The sequence below is a fragment of the Vanellus vanellus genome, assembly GCF_965231255.1.
Source record: "Vanellus vanellus genome assembly, chromosome: Z".
In the NCBI taxonomy this organism is placed as follows: domain Eukaryota; kingdom Metazoa; phylum Chordata; class Aves; order Charadriiformes; family Charadriidae; genus Vanellus; species Vanellus vanellus.
The window spans coordinates 61,868,687-61,887,146 of record NC_138908.1 but is presented as its reverse complement, the minus strand read 5'-3'; the positions used below and the strand labels follow the sequence as shown (position 1 = coordinate 61,887,146).

General features: G+C 45.6%; 1 protein-coding gene across 1 annotated transcript; it reads right to left on the bottom strand.

The window, feature by feature from the left end:
- Positions 1–8,356: 8,356 nt before the first annotated feature.
- Positions 8,357–16,649, bottom strand: CRHBP (corticotropin releasing hormone binding protein; the record flags this gene model as incomplete). Its single annotated transcript, XM_082497708.1, has 7 exons — positions 8,357–8,514; positions 9,957–10,074; positions 11,438–11,586; positions 12,919–13,129; positions 15,230–15,387; positions 16,024–16,117; positions 16,569–16,649. 7 exons carry the CDS (start codon positions 16,647–16,649, stop codon positions 8,357–8,359), a joined length of 969 nt encoding a protein of 322 aa, XP_082353834.1.
- Positions 16,650–18,460: the final 1,811 nt, after the last annotated feature.

The window sequence follows — 18,460 nt, the reverse complement described above, 5'->3', positions numbered from 1 at the left end:
TCATCACCCGGCTTTTGTGTCTGAGTTCAGCCAGCTCTACTGTGCTGCAGTTATTTGCCAGTATCTGTCAGTTAATTAAAGCTAGGTTTTCCAAAGACAGAATAATTGTTCTTCAGACAAATTATTATGATCTTTTATCACCTGCCATTGTGATGATTCCGTAATTTTTATTTTTGTTGTGTGATAAATACTCAATCTTACCCTTTACTATTGCCGCAGATTGTTTTAATAACTGAACTTTACATGATGTTTTATTTAAATATATGACAACTATATTCTGGGAGAAGCAAGGAAGGGGGTCAGCAGAACTGCCACCTTGGACTTCCGGAAAGCGGACTTTGGGCTCTTCAGGAGCCTGGTCGACAAAGTCCCCTGGGAGGCAGTCCTCCACGGCAAAGGAGCCCAGGAAGCCTGGATGTCTTTCAAGACGGAAGTCCTAAAGGCGCAGGAGCAGGCTGTCCCCGTGTGCCGTAAGACAAGCCGTCGGGGAAAAAGACCGGCCTGGCTAAGCAGGGAGCTAGTGTTGCAGCTTAGGGAAAAAAAAAGGATATATGGCCTTTGGAAGGAAGGGCAGGCCACCCAGGAGGATTACAAAGAGGTAGTAAAGTGATGTAGGGAAAAAATCAGAAGGGCCAAAGCTCAGCTAGAGCTAAACCTGGCTTCTGTTGTCAAGGACAACAAAAAAAGTTTCTATAAATATATTAGCGATAAAAAGAGGACCAAGGATAATATCTGTCCTCTAGTAGATGGGGCTGGTAACATAGTAACTAAGGATGAGGAAAAGGCTGAGGTACTTAATGCCGTCTTTGCCTCAGTCTTCAGCAGTAGGACCAGTTGTTCCTTGAATTCTCCGACCCCTGAGCTAGAATACAGGGATGGGGAGCAGAGTGAAGCCCCTGTAGTCCAAAGGGAAATGGTGAGGGACCTGCTTCAGCACCTGGAGGTGCACAAATCTATGGGGCCGGATGGGATCCATCCAAGGGTGCTGAGAGAGCTGGCGGAAGTGCTCACCGGCCCACTGTGCATCATTTATGAACAGTCCTGGATAACTGGGGAGGTCCCAGCTGACTGGAGGTTGGCAAATGTGACGCCCATCCATAAGAAGGGCCGGAAGGAGGATCCAGGGAACTACAGGCCAGTCAGTCTGACATCGGTGCCTGGGAAGGTCATGGAGCAGATCATCCTCAGTGCCATCACACGGCACATGCAAGAGAACAGGGTGATCAGGCCCAGTCAGCATGGCTTTGTGAAAGGCAGGTCATGCCTGTCAAACCTGATCTCCTTCTATGACAAGGTGACCCACTTGCTGGACAAGGGAAAAGCTGTGGACGTTGTCTACCTGGATTTTTGCAAGGCTTTTGACACCGTTTCCCATAGCATTCTCCTGGAGAAACTGGCTGCTCATGGCCTGGACAGGTATACTCTTCGTTGGGTAAAAAACTGGCTGGATGGCCGTGTCCAGAGAGTGGTGGTAAATGGAGTTAAATCCAGTTGGTGTCCAGTGACGAGTGGTGTCCCCCAGGGATCGGTGCTGGGGCCCGTTCTCTTTAATATCTTTATCAACGATCTGGATGAGGGGATCGAGTGCTCCCTCAGTAAGTTCGCAGACGACACTAAACTGGGGGGGCGTGTTGATCTGCTTGAGGGTAGATTGGCTCTGCAGAGGGATCTGGACAGGCTGGACAGATGGGCTGAGGCCAATGGTATGAGGTTCAACAAGGCCAAGTGTCGGGTCCTGCACTTGGGTCACAACAACCCCATGCAGCGCTACAGACTGGGGGCGGAGTGGCTCGAAAGCTGCCTGGCAGAAAAGGACCTGGGGGTGTTGGTGGACAACCGGCTGAGCATGAGCCAGCAGTGTGCCCAGGCAGCCAAGAAGGCCAACAGCATCCTGGCCTGCATCAGGAATAGTGTGGTGAGCCGGACTAGGGAAGTAATCATCCCCCTGTACTCGGCACTGGTGAGGCCTCACCTCGAGTACTGTGTTCAGTTTTGGGCCCCTCACTACAAGAAGGACATTGAGGTGTTGGAGCGTGTCCAGAGAAGGGCTACAAAGCTGGTGAAGGGTCTGGAGGACAAACCTTATGAGGAACGACTGAGGGATCTGGGGTTGTTTAGCCTGGAGAAGAGGAGGCTGAGGGGAGACCTTATCACCCTCTACAACTACCTGAAAGGAGGTTTTAGAGAGATGGGAGCTGACCTCTTCTCCCTGGCGACAAGTGATAGGACAAGAGGAAATGGGTTCAAGTTATGTCAGGGCAGGTTTAGATTAGATGTTAGGAAGCATTTTTTCACTGAAAGGGTTATTAAACATTGGAATAAGCTGCCCAGAGAGGTGGTGGATTCACCATCCCTGGAGGTGTTTAAGAAAAGGGTAGATGAGATGCTTAGGGACATGGTTTAGGAGTGGTGGTGTTTTTATCAGGGTAGGTTAATGGTTGGACTTGATGATCTTAAAGGTCCCTTCCAACCTCACTGATTCTATGATTCTATGATTCTATGATTCTAACTGCCTGCCTGTAGCTGCGTGTGTCCAAGGTATGTGCAGTGGCCAATGGGCCCTGATTGCCAGACCGGGTGATAGGGCAGCTTCTGCTACTCTCATGCACAAAGGACACCTCTCCCCAAGCACCTCCTCACCACCAGCAATGAGAAGTGTCCTAGGGCAGTGGGATGCTCAGCTGGGACATCTCCCGTAGTAGAGGAGCCGAGATTGCTCTCACTTGACAACAGTTTGCTCAGACTTACCAGGAGCCCTGGGGGGCAGGAGGCTGTCATGCTGTAGTCTCCTGCCATGGAGCTCCAGGAGCCTGGGCAAGGCAGAGCCAGTGATGTGACAGCAGGGAAGGAGGATACCTGAGGGGCTGTGCTGGTGCCTGTGAGCTTGAAGGTCAGAAGATGTTCCTCCTCCAGCTCTGGGGGTCTCGGCTCCTGGCAGGAGGTGGTGCTGCTGAGCACCATGCTGCTTTGAGAAACCTGCAGCTGCTAGCCCCAGGGTGGGACTGTGTGTGGTGGGACATCCATGAGCAACGTGTCCCGCATGAAACAGGCATTACGTGCTTGACCTGAAGGACATGCTAGGTCCTTCAAAATGCTGTGTGAATCCCAATGAGGGGCACTGAGTACGAGTGTGTAGACGAAAGGCAAATTTTGGTTATAAAACTGCTTGCTTTCCTGTTGAGGGGCAAAGTTATAAAAAAACTATTAGTCAACACTGTAATTGATGGTTTGATGGTAATTTTCAGCAGCACGGTACCATGAATATCAATTTTATTCAAAAGAACAGATAATGAAAACTTTTCATTTTGTAGTGACTCACGTGTAATACACTGCATTTCCTTTAATAGGAAATGATGTGCGTATGAAATCCATAGTTGCTATGATTAGTTGTTGCTGATCTTTAAAGATAAGAAGCAAAGTGAGAAAAAAAAGTGAAAACTGTGTCAATTTATCAACAAGAAAGTTACTCAGATACCAGAAGTAATGAGGCTCTGAATAAAAATGACTATAATGAATCACTTCCTTGAAGGATAATTTAGCTTGTGTTTAGAACTGACTAAGTACAGCTTTGAGGTCCTAAGAAGTGTGCATTTCATGAAAGCAAGTGAAATTTCTTTAAGCGCTTAAAAATTAGTTTGGTCCCTGTTACATAATTGGTGCTGCATATTTTCCAGTGCAAGATAACAGATTTCAGAGCCATTTATACGCTATGTGCACAAAATAATGTGGTCCCTGTAGGCAGCATAAAATCCACTTGCTGTGTGAAGCCAGTGCAGTGTGATGGCCCTGTAGATGTATTTTAAATTTGCAGATATTTGTAGATATTCAGTGGGAAGCAGGTTATATGATCAAGCACCTAATGTGTTCTGCAAATCTGCTTTCCTTACTATTCTGCCTCTGGGAGACTCCTTCCTAACTACTGATCAAAACTCCACCACAGAGGAATCAGGGCATGATTTCATAGAATCAGTGTTATCAGAGCAGATATTTAGAAGAAGTTTTAAAAGTTGTTTAGACTGACATTCAGAAAAAAACACACTTATCTTTGTCTGAGTGCTTATTTTCATTGTCAGTCACGAAAGATAAAAATCAACATTAGCTTAGCAGAAAGACACTAACGTAAAAAATTATTGCATATTATTACATGGGGTTGCACATTACTGCCAAGAAGTCCGTGATTTTTTGTCACTGCTTTAAGAACAAAGAATCTAATTTTGGGAACCGATGGTCACCTCACAAAACAAGAAATCCTTGTAATATCTCACTATCGTCAGCCTCTCTAAGTTACTTTTTTTTCTGCTGAGTTTTTACCTCCAAAGGCAGCAATTCTTACTTTAATAAAACACTTATACTGCACTTTTACTTACTGAAAATAATCCTTAATTCTTGAACAGCTTTTTTTCACTTTAAAATCCAAAAGAGCTAGAACAAATCTGTATCTATTCCTGTATCAAGACCTATTTTACACGGCTCTTGGCATGTGCTCTATGTTGGTAGGTCCCATAACAATGTTTCCCTTTCTATTGCCAGAAAACTCTTGACAAATGTTATTTCAGCTGACTGATTCTTTCAAATGCCGTGGGGCACTTCTACAGGGACAGGTGCTCTAGGTTTTTTTTCTACTACCTCCAGAGTATTTCTGTCTTCTCTTCTGCATAACTTCAACAACAAAGACTTACCACTCTCCAATAAGTCTCTGCAACTGTTATTAATTTATTTCATTTATACCTGGTAAAGATAGGAATAACACTTAAGCTGAAGATTTATTGCATGGTCTTAAGTAGAAGACTTTTAATCGGTCAATCTTAATTAAGGTGGGAAATTCAGCCTCCCTCTGGACAACTCACTATGTTATTTTTTTCTGAACAGCCACCCTGTATTTCATGTTAGTACAGAAATGCAGGAGTTGATTCATGTCCTGTACCCCTCTATCTTCCAAGGTTGAGATTCCAGTAAGAATTGCTGATTTTTCACTTCCCTGCAAACAACAAATTTTCACCCTAGATTCCTTTGTAGTTTTTGTGGTGCTGAAGAGTTTTTCAGTTGTTGCTTGAGTGTTGGCTGACCCATCAGTTCAAGTTCAGTGGTTTTCTTTCTAAATCTAGCACGGTGCTCCTATGCTGTCTAGTGTTGTTGTGGTATCATCCCACCTTTTACATCACTTCTGTAGGGGAATGTCAGTGGTGATGCCAAATGAAAAAGACGAAGAAAAGTACTTCATTCTCAGACATCGGAGTCTGCACTAAGCCTGTCACTCACATCTTCTCCTGACAATTTTGTGTGTTTTAATGTTAATTGTAAGTTTTGGTGATTTTGCCTACAATGACAGATGTCAAGGTGTTTAAATCCTGGATGTACAATTTCTTCTTAAAGCCAAGATTTTCATACAGTGCCTCTTCACAGACTTATGTTACATTTTTATTGTTAGGAGCTTGATTACTTTTAATTCTTAGGAGGCTTTACAGCTCTTGTAAGCCTCCAGGCTACAACCCTGTTGACTGATAAGTTCTTTTCTTGCTTCTTTCAACAGATATTCATGTTATTCACACATTTCTTGTCCTGCTTTCTATTTTTTTTCCTTTTACAAAGTTTCAGTTGCCTTTTTTTTTTTTTTTTCCCTTGCAGTGCTTTTATTGCCTTTGTTTCCTTTCATTTCATTCAGGAGCATACTGATTTCCTTACTTCTCCAGAACTAAACCCTGGGGGAGTTTTGACATTTGACATCTATGACCTGACTTCTTGTGACTGAAGTTCTGCAGCTCCTGAAATGACGAGGGCCTCCATAAATACAGGTACACAGACTGAAGTGAGTTTTGATTTTCCACATGAGGTAGAGCTTAAAGCACAGACCAAAAAATGGCTAGCTGGCTGGCTGGGGTCTGCGTTTTTCCAAGACAGACAAGGGAGTGGAGTGATGTGATTGACGGTGCTGCTTGAACTTATGTTGATTAAAAGGAGTAGGTGAGGTGGCAACAGGTTCTGGGAAAACCACCATGTATTTGAGTGTTACACATAGAGCAATAGCAATAGATGGTGCTGTCCTAATGTCCTGGTTTGAGGTAAAACAGAACCAATTTTGTTCAGTAACTTTGCTTCTAACACAGAAATTGTTCAAATAAGCAATGTTATTTTACTTTAGTTCTCAGATGGGCCTAAACCACGACACCTATGCAGAGTGTTGTTTTTCATTCTCCTCTGTCCATAATAGTAAGTTTTCTTAGTAATAGAGTCCACTTCTGTATACCATGGAAAGAGAAATCTCAAATCTCTGAATGTTAAGTGTCTTTTCTATAGGGCCTTGGTGTTTTGGAGGTATTTAGGTCATGTTAGGATTGAAAAAAAAAAGTACCGCATAAAGCTGAAAGGTGGGAAATCCCACTATGAAACTGCACTAAGCAAGAGATTGTGAGTTTATCTTCACTGGTGATTTAGTCTTGAGCTGTTGGACCTGAAATCCGTTGATGTTTCAACTCCTCCCGTGTTTCTTAGTGACCAAGAAACGTCATTTTAAAGACCTCTCTCTCTTCCGAGTTCAAAGGTAGGCATGTACGTAGGTATGGGAGACCCCGAGCTTGTTCCCAAACTGCCCAACCTAGAAACCTGCCCTGGTTCACCAAAGGGTGCCCGGGAAAGGCTGGTGGGGCTGGACGTGGTTAGAGCCACCCTGACAGTGACAGGCACCCAGAAAGAATGAGACGAGGGAGATGCTGGGGACAGAGATCCTCTATCACTGTGAGTTTCCTCAGGCAAAAAGCTGTTTCATTAAGCCCTGATTTTTTGTTACCCTGATTTGATGTTTCTGGTGCTGGGTGGCCATGCCAGAACTGCCAGCACTGCACCGAGGGCCCTTGAAGCCCATGGTGGGTTGCATGGGGCTGGTGTCCAAGAACCCCAGTCAGACCCCTGAGCCAGGGCTGCTGCATGCCTTGGGGCAGCCAGCAATGGTTTTGTCTGATTTTTATTTGGAACAAAGTGAAACATCTCCACAAACGCCACCTTTTCCATAAATACAGCCCTGCAATGTGGACAAACTTGCCTGACTCTGACCAGGCTGCCAAACACAGCCCTCTGTTCATGAGTCAGTCACCAAAATTGGGCTCGCAGAACCTTGCAGAGGGAGATTCTGAGGCATCCTGTAGTGTTCACTGGCTTCAGTTGGGGGGGATTAACTTCAGAGCTGCGAAATATTCAAAACACTTGATTTTTGGTGGCTGACTATGAGATTAAGAGTCAGAAATCAGTGCTGAAGATCTCAGGCATGCAGCTGGATTAATCAGTGTTGACCGTTAATTGAATATCAGAGGAGGAACAGTTTGTTCTTGTTACAGCCAGGTATCACTCCCGGAAAACATACAAATGATTCCGTGTACCTCCCTCCAAGCTAGGACACAACTCTGGTCCTTTGATGCACTGTGCTTCCTAGAGCCTTCCAGGCTTACACTCCTGTGCTGGGTTAACAAAGGCCTGGAAAAAATCCATCTACATTTGTGTAACCCTGCCTCCATGGGCCAGCAGGACACCTGACCAAAAGCCTTAAACAGGGACGGTGCCAGTAAGTGTACAGCTGGAGCGTACACCACGTGATGGTGTATGCAACATTGGCAAAACAGATTTCTGCCCATAATGTTATTTTAATAGTCCACAGTTTTACAGCAACATATGTTCAAAATTGTCATTTCCAGAAAACTGCACAAGACCTAGGAAGTTTCACCAGAATGTTAAAAGAGCTCTCCAGAAAAAATACAACATAATAATGTTTTGCCAACTCTTTGAATGTATTTATTCATGTTTGGATTTGTGTAAGGAAGTTTCCATGCTATAAATTTTTATTAAAAACATGTCATTAGAAATAAATAGTACATTTATAGTCATAAACAAACTAGTAGATTTCACACACACTAATGCCGGGTTTCCTCTTACAAAACTGGAAGTGTATTCCACCATCTGGGGGTTTTTTGTTTGTTTATACCTGATATAAAAGGATAAAGTTGCTGCATGAAGTTTATACTTATCGTGGGTTTCATATGTCCTCAGACTAGACACACAGAGTGTTTGTGTCTGTTTTCCTAATAATATTTCTATGGGAAACATAGCCTTCTGTTCTTGCTATTGATTTTGGATGTGGTAAATGAGCTTAAATACTGCAGAAAAAAATGTTATGATAATAACAAAGATTAATATATTGGTTGCTTTTTCCTGCTTGCTCATGGGAATGACTGATTGGTATGAAAAAAGAAATATGCTTGTACCATAGAAAGGCTTGACAATACCATCTGGTTAAAGGAAAAATGTTTTTTTTTTTAATTCACCAGAACCTTATTTTCATTAGCTATGTGAAGATTTGTGTCCTGGTGTCTCAGATACTGGGAAAGCAGAATTCCTCAATGCTGTTCTCCTTTCTGTTTTTCGTTTCCTGCAGGTCGAGTTGATGATACTCAAATGTCACACGGTTGATGTGTTTGCCACTGGAGACCATTCTCAGCACGGTATTGTCACAGCCAATCTTCATTTGGGCTAGTTAGGGAAAAGAGATATAGAGGAGATATAAAGACACACTTATGTGAGAGTGAGGGAAAAAAGATATATAGTGTTGGAAATTAAAGCACCGATACATACGATTTTGGAAACAACACAAGTTTGTGTGGAGTAACGACCAGCCGGTGGTGGTATTGCTGACTAAATACCTTCTTTTGTATTTGTTAGTTTTACTTTACAATGGCTTGGGTATTTAATCAAGTGTTGCAACCTTCACTCATGCAAATGCCACTCACTTCCCATCCACCCGCAGTCTCAGGTATGTATAGACAGACAAGACGCAGAGGTCTGTAGTTGTTTGCATTTGGAAAAGTGGGTGATGGGTAAGGTGTAACGGCACCCTACCCTGGAGATACCAAAAATTAACGATATTGAAATGTTTTCCGTTAGAGGGATGAGTGGGTTTGTGCATAAGGAGGTTTTCCACAGTAACAAAGGCATGAGAGAGTCCTAGCAAGACAAACTCAAATGGCAGTGCCCAGCATATGGCCTCACTCTGGGGGAAATCAAGCATACCACTAACCACTGCTTTAGATGAGCCGTTTGAGCAGGGATTTGGCAAAGCCTACTTCATCTGAGGAACTCGGAGCACCCTCCTCACTGTAGGAGAAATCTGGTGGGTCGTTGGGAGAGTGGGGGATTTCCCTTCCGTCACAACACCAGCAAAGCACATTTTAATCTCATCACAGTGCTCAATATTCACTCAGCACCAGCGCTTGCCAGTTAAAGCCTTAAACAGTGCCTGGACCATTAAGTTGTGGTGTGAGGAAAGGCTAGGGAGACCACAGAGGTGAAGTGCCAGGCGTGCTCCTGCTCTCCAATCCTGCAGGGACGCCGCTTCTCCGGTGCACCTGTTCATACTCCCGAGGTACAACAAATGTATATTTCCCTACAACGTTTGGGAAACAGGGAATTCTTATTTTCGTGGTGACAAAGAGGTCACCGACCTGGCATGATAGTGAAACAGGTTCAGAGCTCCTCCAGGCTTCAAAGCAGAGTGGGAGCTCTGAGGCTTTTGGAGTATGTGTTACTCCTACAGAAAAGGACACTTTGGAAACACTGAGTAAGTGAGAAAAAACTCCTTAACTGAAAATGTAACCGCTCTGCCTTCACGTGTTATGAATTTCCAGAATGATTTATCTGTTGACAGTCTAATAATCATATGTGTCATAGGACAAGCATTTGAAAAATATGTATAACTTAACCTTGTTATAATGATTATTGCAGGGGCAAGTGAAGATGGTTGTGGGTGTGCTGTATCACACAGCCCAGCTGCAGGCTCCAATAGCTTTAGCTCTCATGTTCTGCTACACGTGAAGTTCACCAGTCCAACATGAAATCTGTGTTTGGGGGTGTTCTGCGTGACTCCCTCTGGCTAATTTTTTTATCATGTGGAGGTAAGTGGAAGGAGGAGTTCTTACCAGATCCATGAAAGGAGTGACAGAGATCAGCCAGTGGAAACATCTTGGATGGGTCTAAGCCAGTTCCTCCTAGCAGCTCTACAAAATCTCCCACTCCTGCACAGCCTGCTGATGGTTTCTAAAAAGACAGACATTAAAAATTATTTATCATTTATTTTATTTATTAAGGTAGGAGTTCTCTAGACACGACTGCAGCCAACAGTCCTCTGTGCTGTGTGTAATCAGGCTGTTCTCATCCTGAGCAACACTACTTCAATTTGACATTAGTCAGTTAATTTCCTTGAGGGATTCCAAAGAAAGACCAAAGTAGGCTCTGAAAATTACTGACAAGTAGTTGAGGTGTTGATTCAACTGTTTTTAGTGCAGATAAGTAGTCTGATTCTGGGTGCTTAGGCATGTAATCAAATTAGTACAGGCATGGGATGCACGTGTGCCCACATTAATCTGGCAGGCAAGAACTTAAATTCCACTATACCGTACTTATTCCCAAGCAATAAGTGTTGCTAAAACATGCTATCATGGCAAAATTTAATTAAGGTAAGTATTAACCAAAACAGTAGTTTTGCCTGACAACAATGGCTTAGTGTATATTATATTCACAAGTGTTCTTTTCTTGAAAATTAATGCTGTTTGCCAAAATCTTCTTCTATGGACACCTCGTGCACCTTTTTGCTGTCACCCATATGCTGCTGTTTAAGTGCCTAATTTATTTATCATCCTCTTGCTGTTGTCCCTTTTCTACCCACTGCTGAATGAGTCAACTCACTTGCCCGTCTCTCAAAGCCTGGTTTGCTCAGACACTGGCAGTCCCCATGAAGAACCTAGGCTGCCCGTCTCACTGGCAGCAGAAAACAAACTTTCTTGCTCCTATCCTTGTGGATATTTTGGAATTTGCACCTTTTTATACCTCCCAGGCACGGGGTGCCACCAACAGCTCTTGTCCTCTTTGGTCTGGTCGTAACCACGCGCCAAATGCTGTGGCTAAACACCAGCCCCGTGCTGGGCATCAGAGCAGATGGAGCAGAGGATGCTCAGCATGCTGAGCAGGGAGTCAGCTGTGAGCACGTTTGTATTTTCTCATGCTAATACCTCACTCTCTAACCCGTGTCTCCTTTCTCTGTTCAGAGTTGTTCCTGCTTTCATTAGTTTAAATACAGCCAGACAGCTCCCTGGGAGAGCACTCCTTTCTTCCTAATGAAATTCTTACCCTTTGTTATGGCAAGCAATATTTACATGCATTAATGGTGCTTTGCATAATTTGATCGCCTCTGTAACATTACAGAGACAATGGGACAGAGACAGACCCCGCTCTCATCTCTGGGGGGGAAACCAGAGCCCCCAGCGTGCAAGCACATGGTCAGGGGCGCACGTGCCTTAGCAGCCAGTGTCACTCACAGGCTATCCCCACCTCACCCCCTTCCCTCTCCCGTGCCCAGGAAAACTGCACATGGTAGTAATTTCTTAGGAAACAAACAACTCACCTTTAAAAAGAGGCCATTTAGATGTCCCAGGATAAGATCAGATATTTTTATCACCACTGGGTAGATTATGGAGAAGCTGCAGTTCCTGTGCTGATGAGGAATGACCATGGTAAACCTTCCCGAGGGAGTCTGAGAGATGACATTGCAAGCTGGTGGACGGGAGGAGGTACAAGAGTTACTTGTGCAGTCATCACTGCATGTAGCAAAACGATGTAATTTCAGTACTAACAAAGAACAGATGATGTAATTACTGAGAGTTACAACCAAATGCTGAAAAATATGCATATGGAATTTTCTGAGATTCTTGCGTAACATTTGTTCCCTAAAAATTCCCTGCCCATTGCTTACTGTGTAGCATGAGGTCTGGCAGGACTTGAGGGTGAAGTGGTCAATGGGAGAGAGCTCACACCCCAAATCCATACAGCAGGAGCTTATGTTGTCGGGTGCTTGTACTGTTTGCCAGTTTGAAGGAGGCTAAATATGGATGCAGAGCTTTTGTTTAGCTTTGACTGGTTATCGCCTAATAATTGTCAGTAAACCCCTAAGTCCTATTCTGCTCCTCTTAACTGGAGTTCTTTAGCCCGCAAAACATCCCATTGAAACTAGAGCAGGTACATGCTGTTTTTATCTTGAAGTTCAATCTTAACAGTCCAGGTGAGGGAGTAGCTTATCATCTGCGTGTGCAACCCAAGGGATCCTCCACGAAGACCTGGAGGTCTGCAGCTGCTTCAGCAGGCCAGTGAAGGACACAAGCCACCACCACCAGCTGCACGCAATAATCACATCCACAGGCACAAAGCCACACCAGCGTGGAGATTCAGCTTGCAGGCTTGTGTCTAAACAGCTCATAGTAAGGACAGGGCAGGCATGCCGCCATCTTCATCCTTTGCATGGTGAGGTGGATAAATCAGACTGACCTGAACAATAATTGTTAAATGTTCTGTTGCCTCTTGGAAAAACGATGCAAGTGACCGTCATTTGTGCCTCGCCAGCTGGCAGGCTTAGGGAAATAACTTGCAAATAGATCCTTGGGATCATATATCACTCATAACTATCACGTAACAATTCAATACACTAGTTTTGCTGTTGAACTTTTCCAAATATTTTTTCCTCATTGTTCACACAGATCTAGAAATTGCTGAGATTAAACTCTCTAGATAACTACTATTTGTTCTGGCCAAATGTGTTAGAACATGACAATACTAGATGGGAAGAGATCTGTGGAAGAAAGAGCCTTCTGGTCCTGTACACTGCAGTCATGCCTGAGTTACCTCTTGCACTTCTCTTACTTTTTCTGGAGACACACACTGAGCCCGAGTCAAATCCTCAGGCGTGCAGGTGTGCCTGGCTCCGCTGCCGTTACCGAAGCCCTGTCCGTGCAGATAGCACCAGCGAGAGAATTCAATGCAAACCAACATGTTCGTTTTGCTTCCTGCCCCAAACACAAGCCCATTTGATGGTATAAAAACTCAGAGACTTACGAAAGAGGTTGGTGTTTTTCTTGACTGTGACAGTAAATCCGCTGCCTGGCTGGTGGATCCGGAAGAAGATCATCGCCACGTTCTGCGATGACCTGATGCTCCTCTGAATATTTCCACTGTCACAGAAGTCTACGTATCTTTGGGAAGTGGGGAGGGGATGGTCCAAGGAACTGGGAAATTTCTCTCCTTTGAGTATCCAACCATCAAATACCTACAGAGGTTCAATATATGAAAACAAGGCATTTGCTTATTGCTCTGTTAGCTGAGAACAGAAACATGAAGTATTACCAACACTATTTTATTTTGACACCAGATGGCCTGTTCAAAGTCACTCGTTAAAAACAAAAGTTCTTTGTACTGATCAATTTCCTAGCATTTAACTTATTATTCAAGCTTCAATCTGTATTTAGGAAAGGGACACATACAAATTTTAATGTGGTCTTTATTTCCTTCAGGTGACAATTTTCGTGACCTTTTTTTGAGGGAAGCAGCTCTTTTTGCTCCAGCATCATCACATTTGCATAATTGTTTTATTTTATTATTTATTACTATTGCAATCTCATTGCTACTAAGAGAAGTTTTTGACCAGCCTGATTTGGAAGCAGCATGAAACTTAATGCCCAAAGTTTGAAAGGGTAACTTAAGTCCATTGATCTGGCCTGTAATTTTCCACCATCCGTATTTTGCAGCTTGTCATTAATGGGCCCGGAGGCCTTCCAGAGGTATTGGAATACGATAAAGCTTCGGGGAGGAATTATTGGCAGAGGTATTGCTCTCTTCTGTGTCTGCTATTTCGGCTTGTCCTGACCACTAGAAAGCAGAACAAATGCTGCCTACTTGGCTGGACCTTAAGCAGCAACCTTTACAAATCTTTCCTTCACAATAAAAATAGCAACAATTTGCCCTTACCATTATCAGGGAAATGTGTCACACACATGTCAGAATTAGAAATCTGTATTAACTCCAGCATAGCTGCGCGGTTGCCTGCCTTGGGGTTTAAATTCCCTCCCAGCCACTCTCACCTGATAATTCCTTCTATGCTCCAGTCAATACTTTGAAAATCCAAGGACTGGATCCTGCTATCACCTCAGTGAGTAAACCTAATGTGAGTATGTGTGGGAATTCCTCAAGGAAAAGCTGCAGCATCAGTCTCTGGATTTGCCAGAACTGTAAATTTTCTGAAGTAATGAGACGTGGGTGCTCAAATTACACCGGGGAAAAGCTGCCTGTATAAATACAATAGTATAATGCAGAAACTGGGGACCCCATGATCAACGGAAGGAAATCTCTGTAAAGCCTCAAAGGTCTCTCAGCGTTTTTCTAGCCTGCACAAGTGGCTGTAAGCCTAGGTACAAAATCGTTGGACCTGCAGATGCTGAAATCAGCATCCCTGGAGCAACGTGGGGAGAGATCCCAGCCAGGGCTATGGGATGGAGGGACAGGATTCCCCAGGGTAAAGCGAGCAGCGGGACAGCATCTTTCCAAGAGAGGGAGACAAGGAAAGGACTGAAAGGCAGCTTTCCTCCCCCTCCACCCCGGAGCTCAGCTCGCCACTGGGTGGGATGGGGTCTGTGCTGTGCACAGCCATGCAGCACAAAGGGCAGAATGAAAGGGGCCGTCGAGCCCCCCCTTCTCTCCTGAACCGAGTTCAGATCTTGGTCAGCACTTCTGCCTGCCAGCAAAATGCTCTGGTAAAGTTTTTTTGATGCTGGAATATAAATGGCTCTCAGTCATGCAGCTCTCTCTGTTCAGAGCCAACGTCCTGAAAAGCTCTAGTGCGGCGATGTGAAAGAAAGCCTGCAACAATCCACTCATTAATAAGCTGATGCTAAGTGACCTGCAAGCGGAGGTCCCGGAGCAGCAACAGCCATTCAGAGAGCTGTGTCATTATCTGCATGGCTTGTGTGATTCATGGTGCACTGAGAAAACCCTCCTAACGGGGCTGAGGGGCTCGGCTCATACTGACCAAACTTTTCAGTCGGTCCCCCATGTATGGACATGCAGTAGAAGTGCTCCTGGAAAAGTTCAGAAGAACCGGTGCTGCAGTTTGGAGAGGGATCCTCAGCCTGCACCCAACTTTTCTTTAGGGGGGTGGTGATGGGGGACACACACATACCCAAAGTGCCTCAGGGAGGAGGAACAGCCATCCCGGGGGCAGCTGTTTTGTGAAAGCCTGTTCTGCACAGACACACACACACAGACAAACTTGTGCGCACACGCGTTCGCCTGCCCCTTCCACACGTAGCAAATGTCTCACACGTCAGATGAAAGCAGGGAAGGGGAAGGGCAGCAGGACTCGCCAGCTTCTTACCTTCAGGAAATCGCCCCCTTGGCAGTCGATGTTTACAAAGTCGTAGTCTATCGTGATGAGCTCCTCAGGCTCCCCGATGAAGAAGGTCGCGCAGTGCAGCTGCGGTTGGTCTGCCGTGAAGGTGAACTGCCCCTCTATACTCAGCATGTCGATGCACCCTGGAGAAACAGAGCCATGGGGCTGCTGCCTCAGCCTGCTGGGGAGGGAGACTCAGCACCGGTTCCCCTGGCACAGGGAAGAGGGGAGAAAGGAGAGACCCCGGCGCTGAGACCCAGCTGGCGGTGAGGGGACGGAGACCTAGCTGAAGCTATTAGGAGCCTGCTGAGCATCGGAGGATGAAGAGTAACTTGCAGGTGTAAGCACAAGCCTGTGATGGGGTGGTACGGGGGGGAGGAGGGGGGGATGCATGCCGAAGGATCTCTGAGCAGAAAACTCTGTGTGTGTGTATGTGCACAAATGCACGAGCACCCGGTTCCTTTAGATTTCTCTCTAGTCACAGCTTTCCCACCTGCGCCATCCCCTGGAGTTGTGACCCTGCCCAGGGACACTGACATTATTTGGGACCCTCAACTCTGAGCCCCAACCTCTTTTCAGAGCCCCCGTTTTGATCCCTCTGCCTCAAGCACAGTTTTTCTGAGATTCTAACACTTTGTATTTCTTTTCCCCTCCCTTGCAAAAAAGTGCTTGCAGCTCTGTCACTACCAAATAGCCCCTTTCCCTTTCCTGAGCCCTGAGCTCCCCCCAGGACTCTCCCACCCACTGATTGTCCCCACCAGAGCACCAAAAAAACTCACGGAGTGACCGCCGGTAGATCTGCCCTGCAGACAGCTCGCGTTTCAGATCTTCACTGAGGAGCAGGAAGGGCTCATCTTCAGCAGCATCCCTCACCTGGTGAAGGAAAGAGGGCAAGAAGAGACTGGGGCAAAGTGAAATGCAGCCCCTTCCCTACACCTCTCAAGAACAGGCACCTGCAGATTAAATCCCTCCTCCAGAAACAGTGCAGCTGTGGAAGAGCTCAGTCAGAAAGCTGTGAACCTGCAGTAGAGGGGAACAAACCTGATACCCAAGAGGTGAGCCCAGCGGCTCACTGCACAGCGAGTCTCTTAAATGCTTAGCAAAAATGCAAGTTTGAGAAAAAGAAGGATAAACAAATGGGGGGGGGGGGGGGGAGGAACGGGACAATTGCATTAATGTTACCCAGGTGTAGGTTTAATGCAGGAGGAGCGGGAATAGGAGAGGAGAGAGGAAAAAGCACAATGCTCAAAAGCTGTGAGTACAAGTTAGAAGACAGCAGCTAAAAGCACAGTGAGGTGCTTTAGTCATCAGCCCCATTGCTCACCTCTAGGTATCTGGTTTCCCCCTTGGAGGCTGCCAGGAAGATAAGAACGAAGTGGCATTGAAACTGGAAAGCGGATGGCATGCTGACACCTCCTCTGGCAGCTCTCCCTCTCTCCCCGTGGCCAAGTTTCTCCCGGTCTGTGCTGGTAGGCAGGAGCCACTGGGGTATCTTGGAGAGACTCTTTTTATAGAGCTGTTGGGAGGGGAGGCACTTGGTCCCCGTACTGATAGGGTAACCCATGGTAACTGAATTCCTCTTGCAGTGACAGAGTACGTGGGCATGACGAGGGTCCAAATCACAGCCACAAATTTTCAAGCCAGTGGAACTCCCCTTTCTGGCAAATGTCTTTTCTACTTATCTGTCTGGCAGATCTGAAAAGATCTGGGGAGGTGAGCCTGTCCCCGTGCACCCAGGGCACTCGCGCATTGTACTCATTTCCAGTTACTCCAAAGAGAGGAATGGGGGGCATTCCTCCCTCCTCCTCTTCTCCTACTTTCCAGTCCCAGGGCATTTTGCACCTGCAGGGCTTCCTGCCTCCCCCCTGCTGCTCCGTGACATGCAGCTCTCCGCAGCCCCCGTGCCAGGTGCTTCCCACTGGCCAGGCCTGGGTGGGCACTCTGCATCCCAGCCGGGCTTGCAGCCTGGGGCCAGCATCACCCTGGGGCTGGGGGACCCGCTGGCTTCCAGGTCCTGCGCCTGCAGCCGGGGCACAAGGGCTCTGCGGCAAGTACTCAAGTGAAAACAGAGGTCTCCCCACCAGACACAGCTTTCATACAGGAATTGGGAAAACCTGGGGTTCCTAAGGGCATAGTCACCACAGAACAGCGGATACCGCTCCAGCCCTGATTCTCAAGGGAAACCTGAGAAAGGCCTTCAAAAGGTGAACCTGGGAATGAAAAATCATAACTCTGCAGAGTACTAAAAATCAGGAACTCAGAAAATATATTAGTTTTAGGGTATGTTATTGTTGTTGCCTGACCTGCATGAAACATCAATACTCGGCAGACGATAACCACCCTTTGCCCATCTCAGGTTTCTTGCTAATGTCTCCTTCTGCTCTATGCTTCCCTGTCAAATTGTCACTTTGGTTCAGCAAAACTTAGAAACAATATGATCTGGACTTGCAAAGCTTTAAGTTTGCTGCTTCTGATTTCATTGTTAGGATTTATGGACAGAAACATTTGCTTGGTTTTTCCCTCAACTTGTTGGTTGAACAACAAATAAGTAACTCTTTTTCTGTCTATGCACCTGTGGCTCTGACCTTATTATACTGTGTGATTCTGTGATTCTTATGGTTTACTTTAATGTAAGCTATAATATTGCTCCATATCTGCACAGCACTTCTGTGAACACGCTATCTGTGTGGGTGTCAAAAGCATAAAGAATACTAAGGAAATGGGAAATATTGTTTTTGGACTTTGACATCAAGTTGCATTCAAAGTTGTTACAACTGCTTTGGAGAACTAAGTAGTTACCTACAGCATGAGTTAATTCATCTTCATATACTTGCCTTGAATTGTTTAAATACTGTGATTTTAGGCAAGGATTATCAGTGGATTATCCAAGGCAGTTTGGAATCTGAAATCCATTGAGGTTCTTTGGCAATTACAAGTTTTGTTGGAAAAATGCAGATTTTAGTCCCAACTTGCACTAGAGAATGGTTGGGAGGTTAATCAGGGTGGTGAGAGGTGTGCTGGAGACCACCGGGATCCTGTGGGACCAGGAGGGGCTGCAGAAGAGCCCAGCCTCATTCACTTTTCTTATCACACTTTCACATTCTGAAGAGATGAAGAAAGTTAGAATTACAGCATGACCCCCTGCTCCTCATCTTTGAGGCACTTTGCAGTACCCAGTCCCAAATCTGGCTGGGGTGTCCCAGTGTGCCCTGCTGG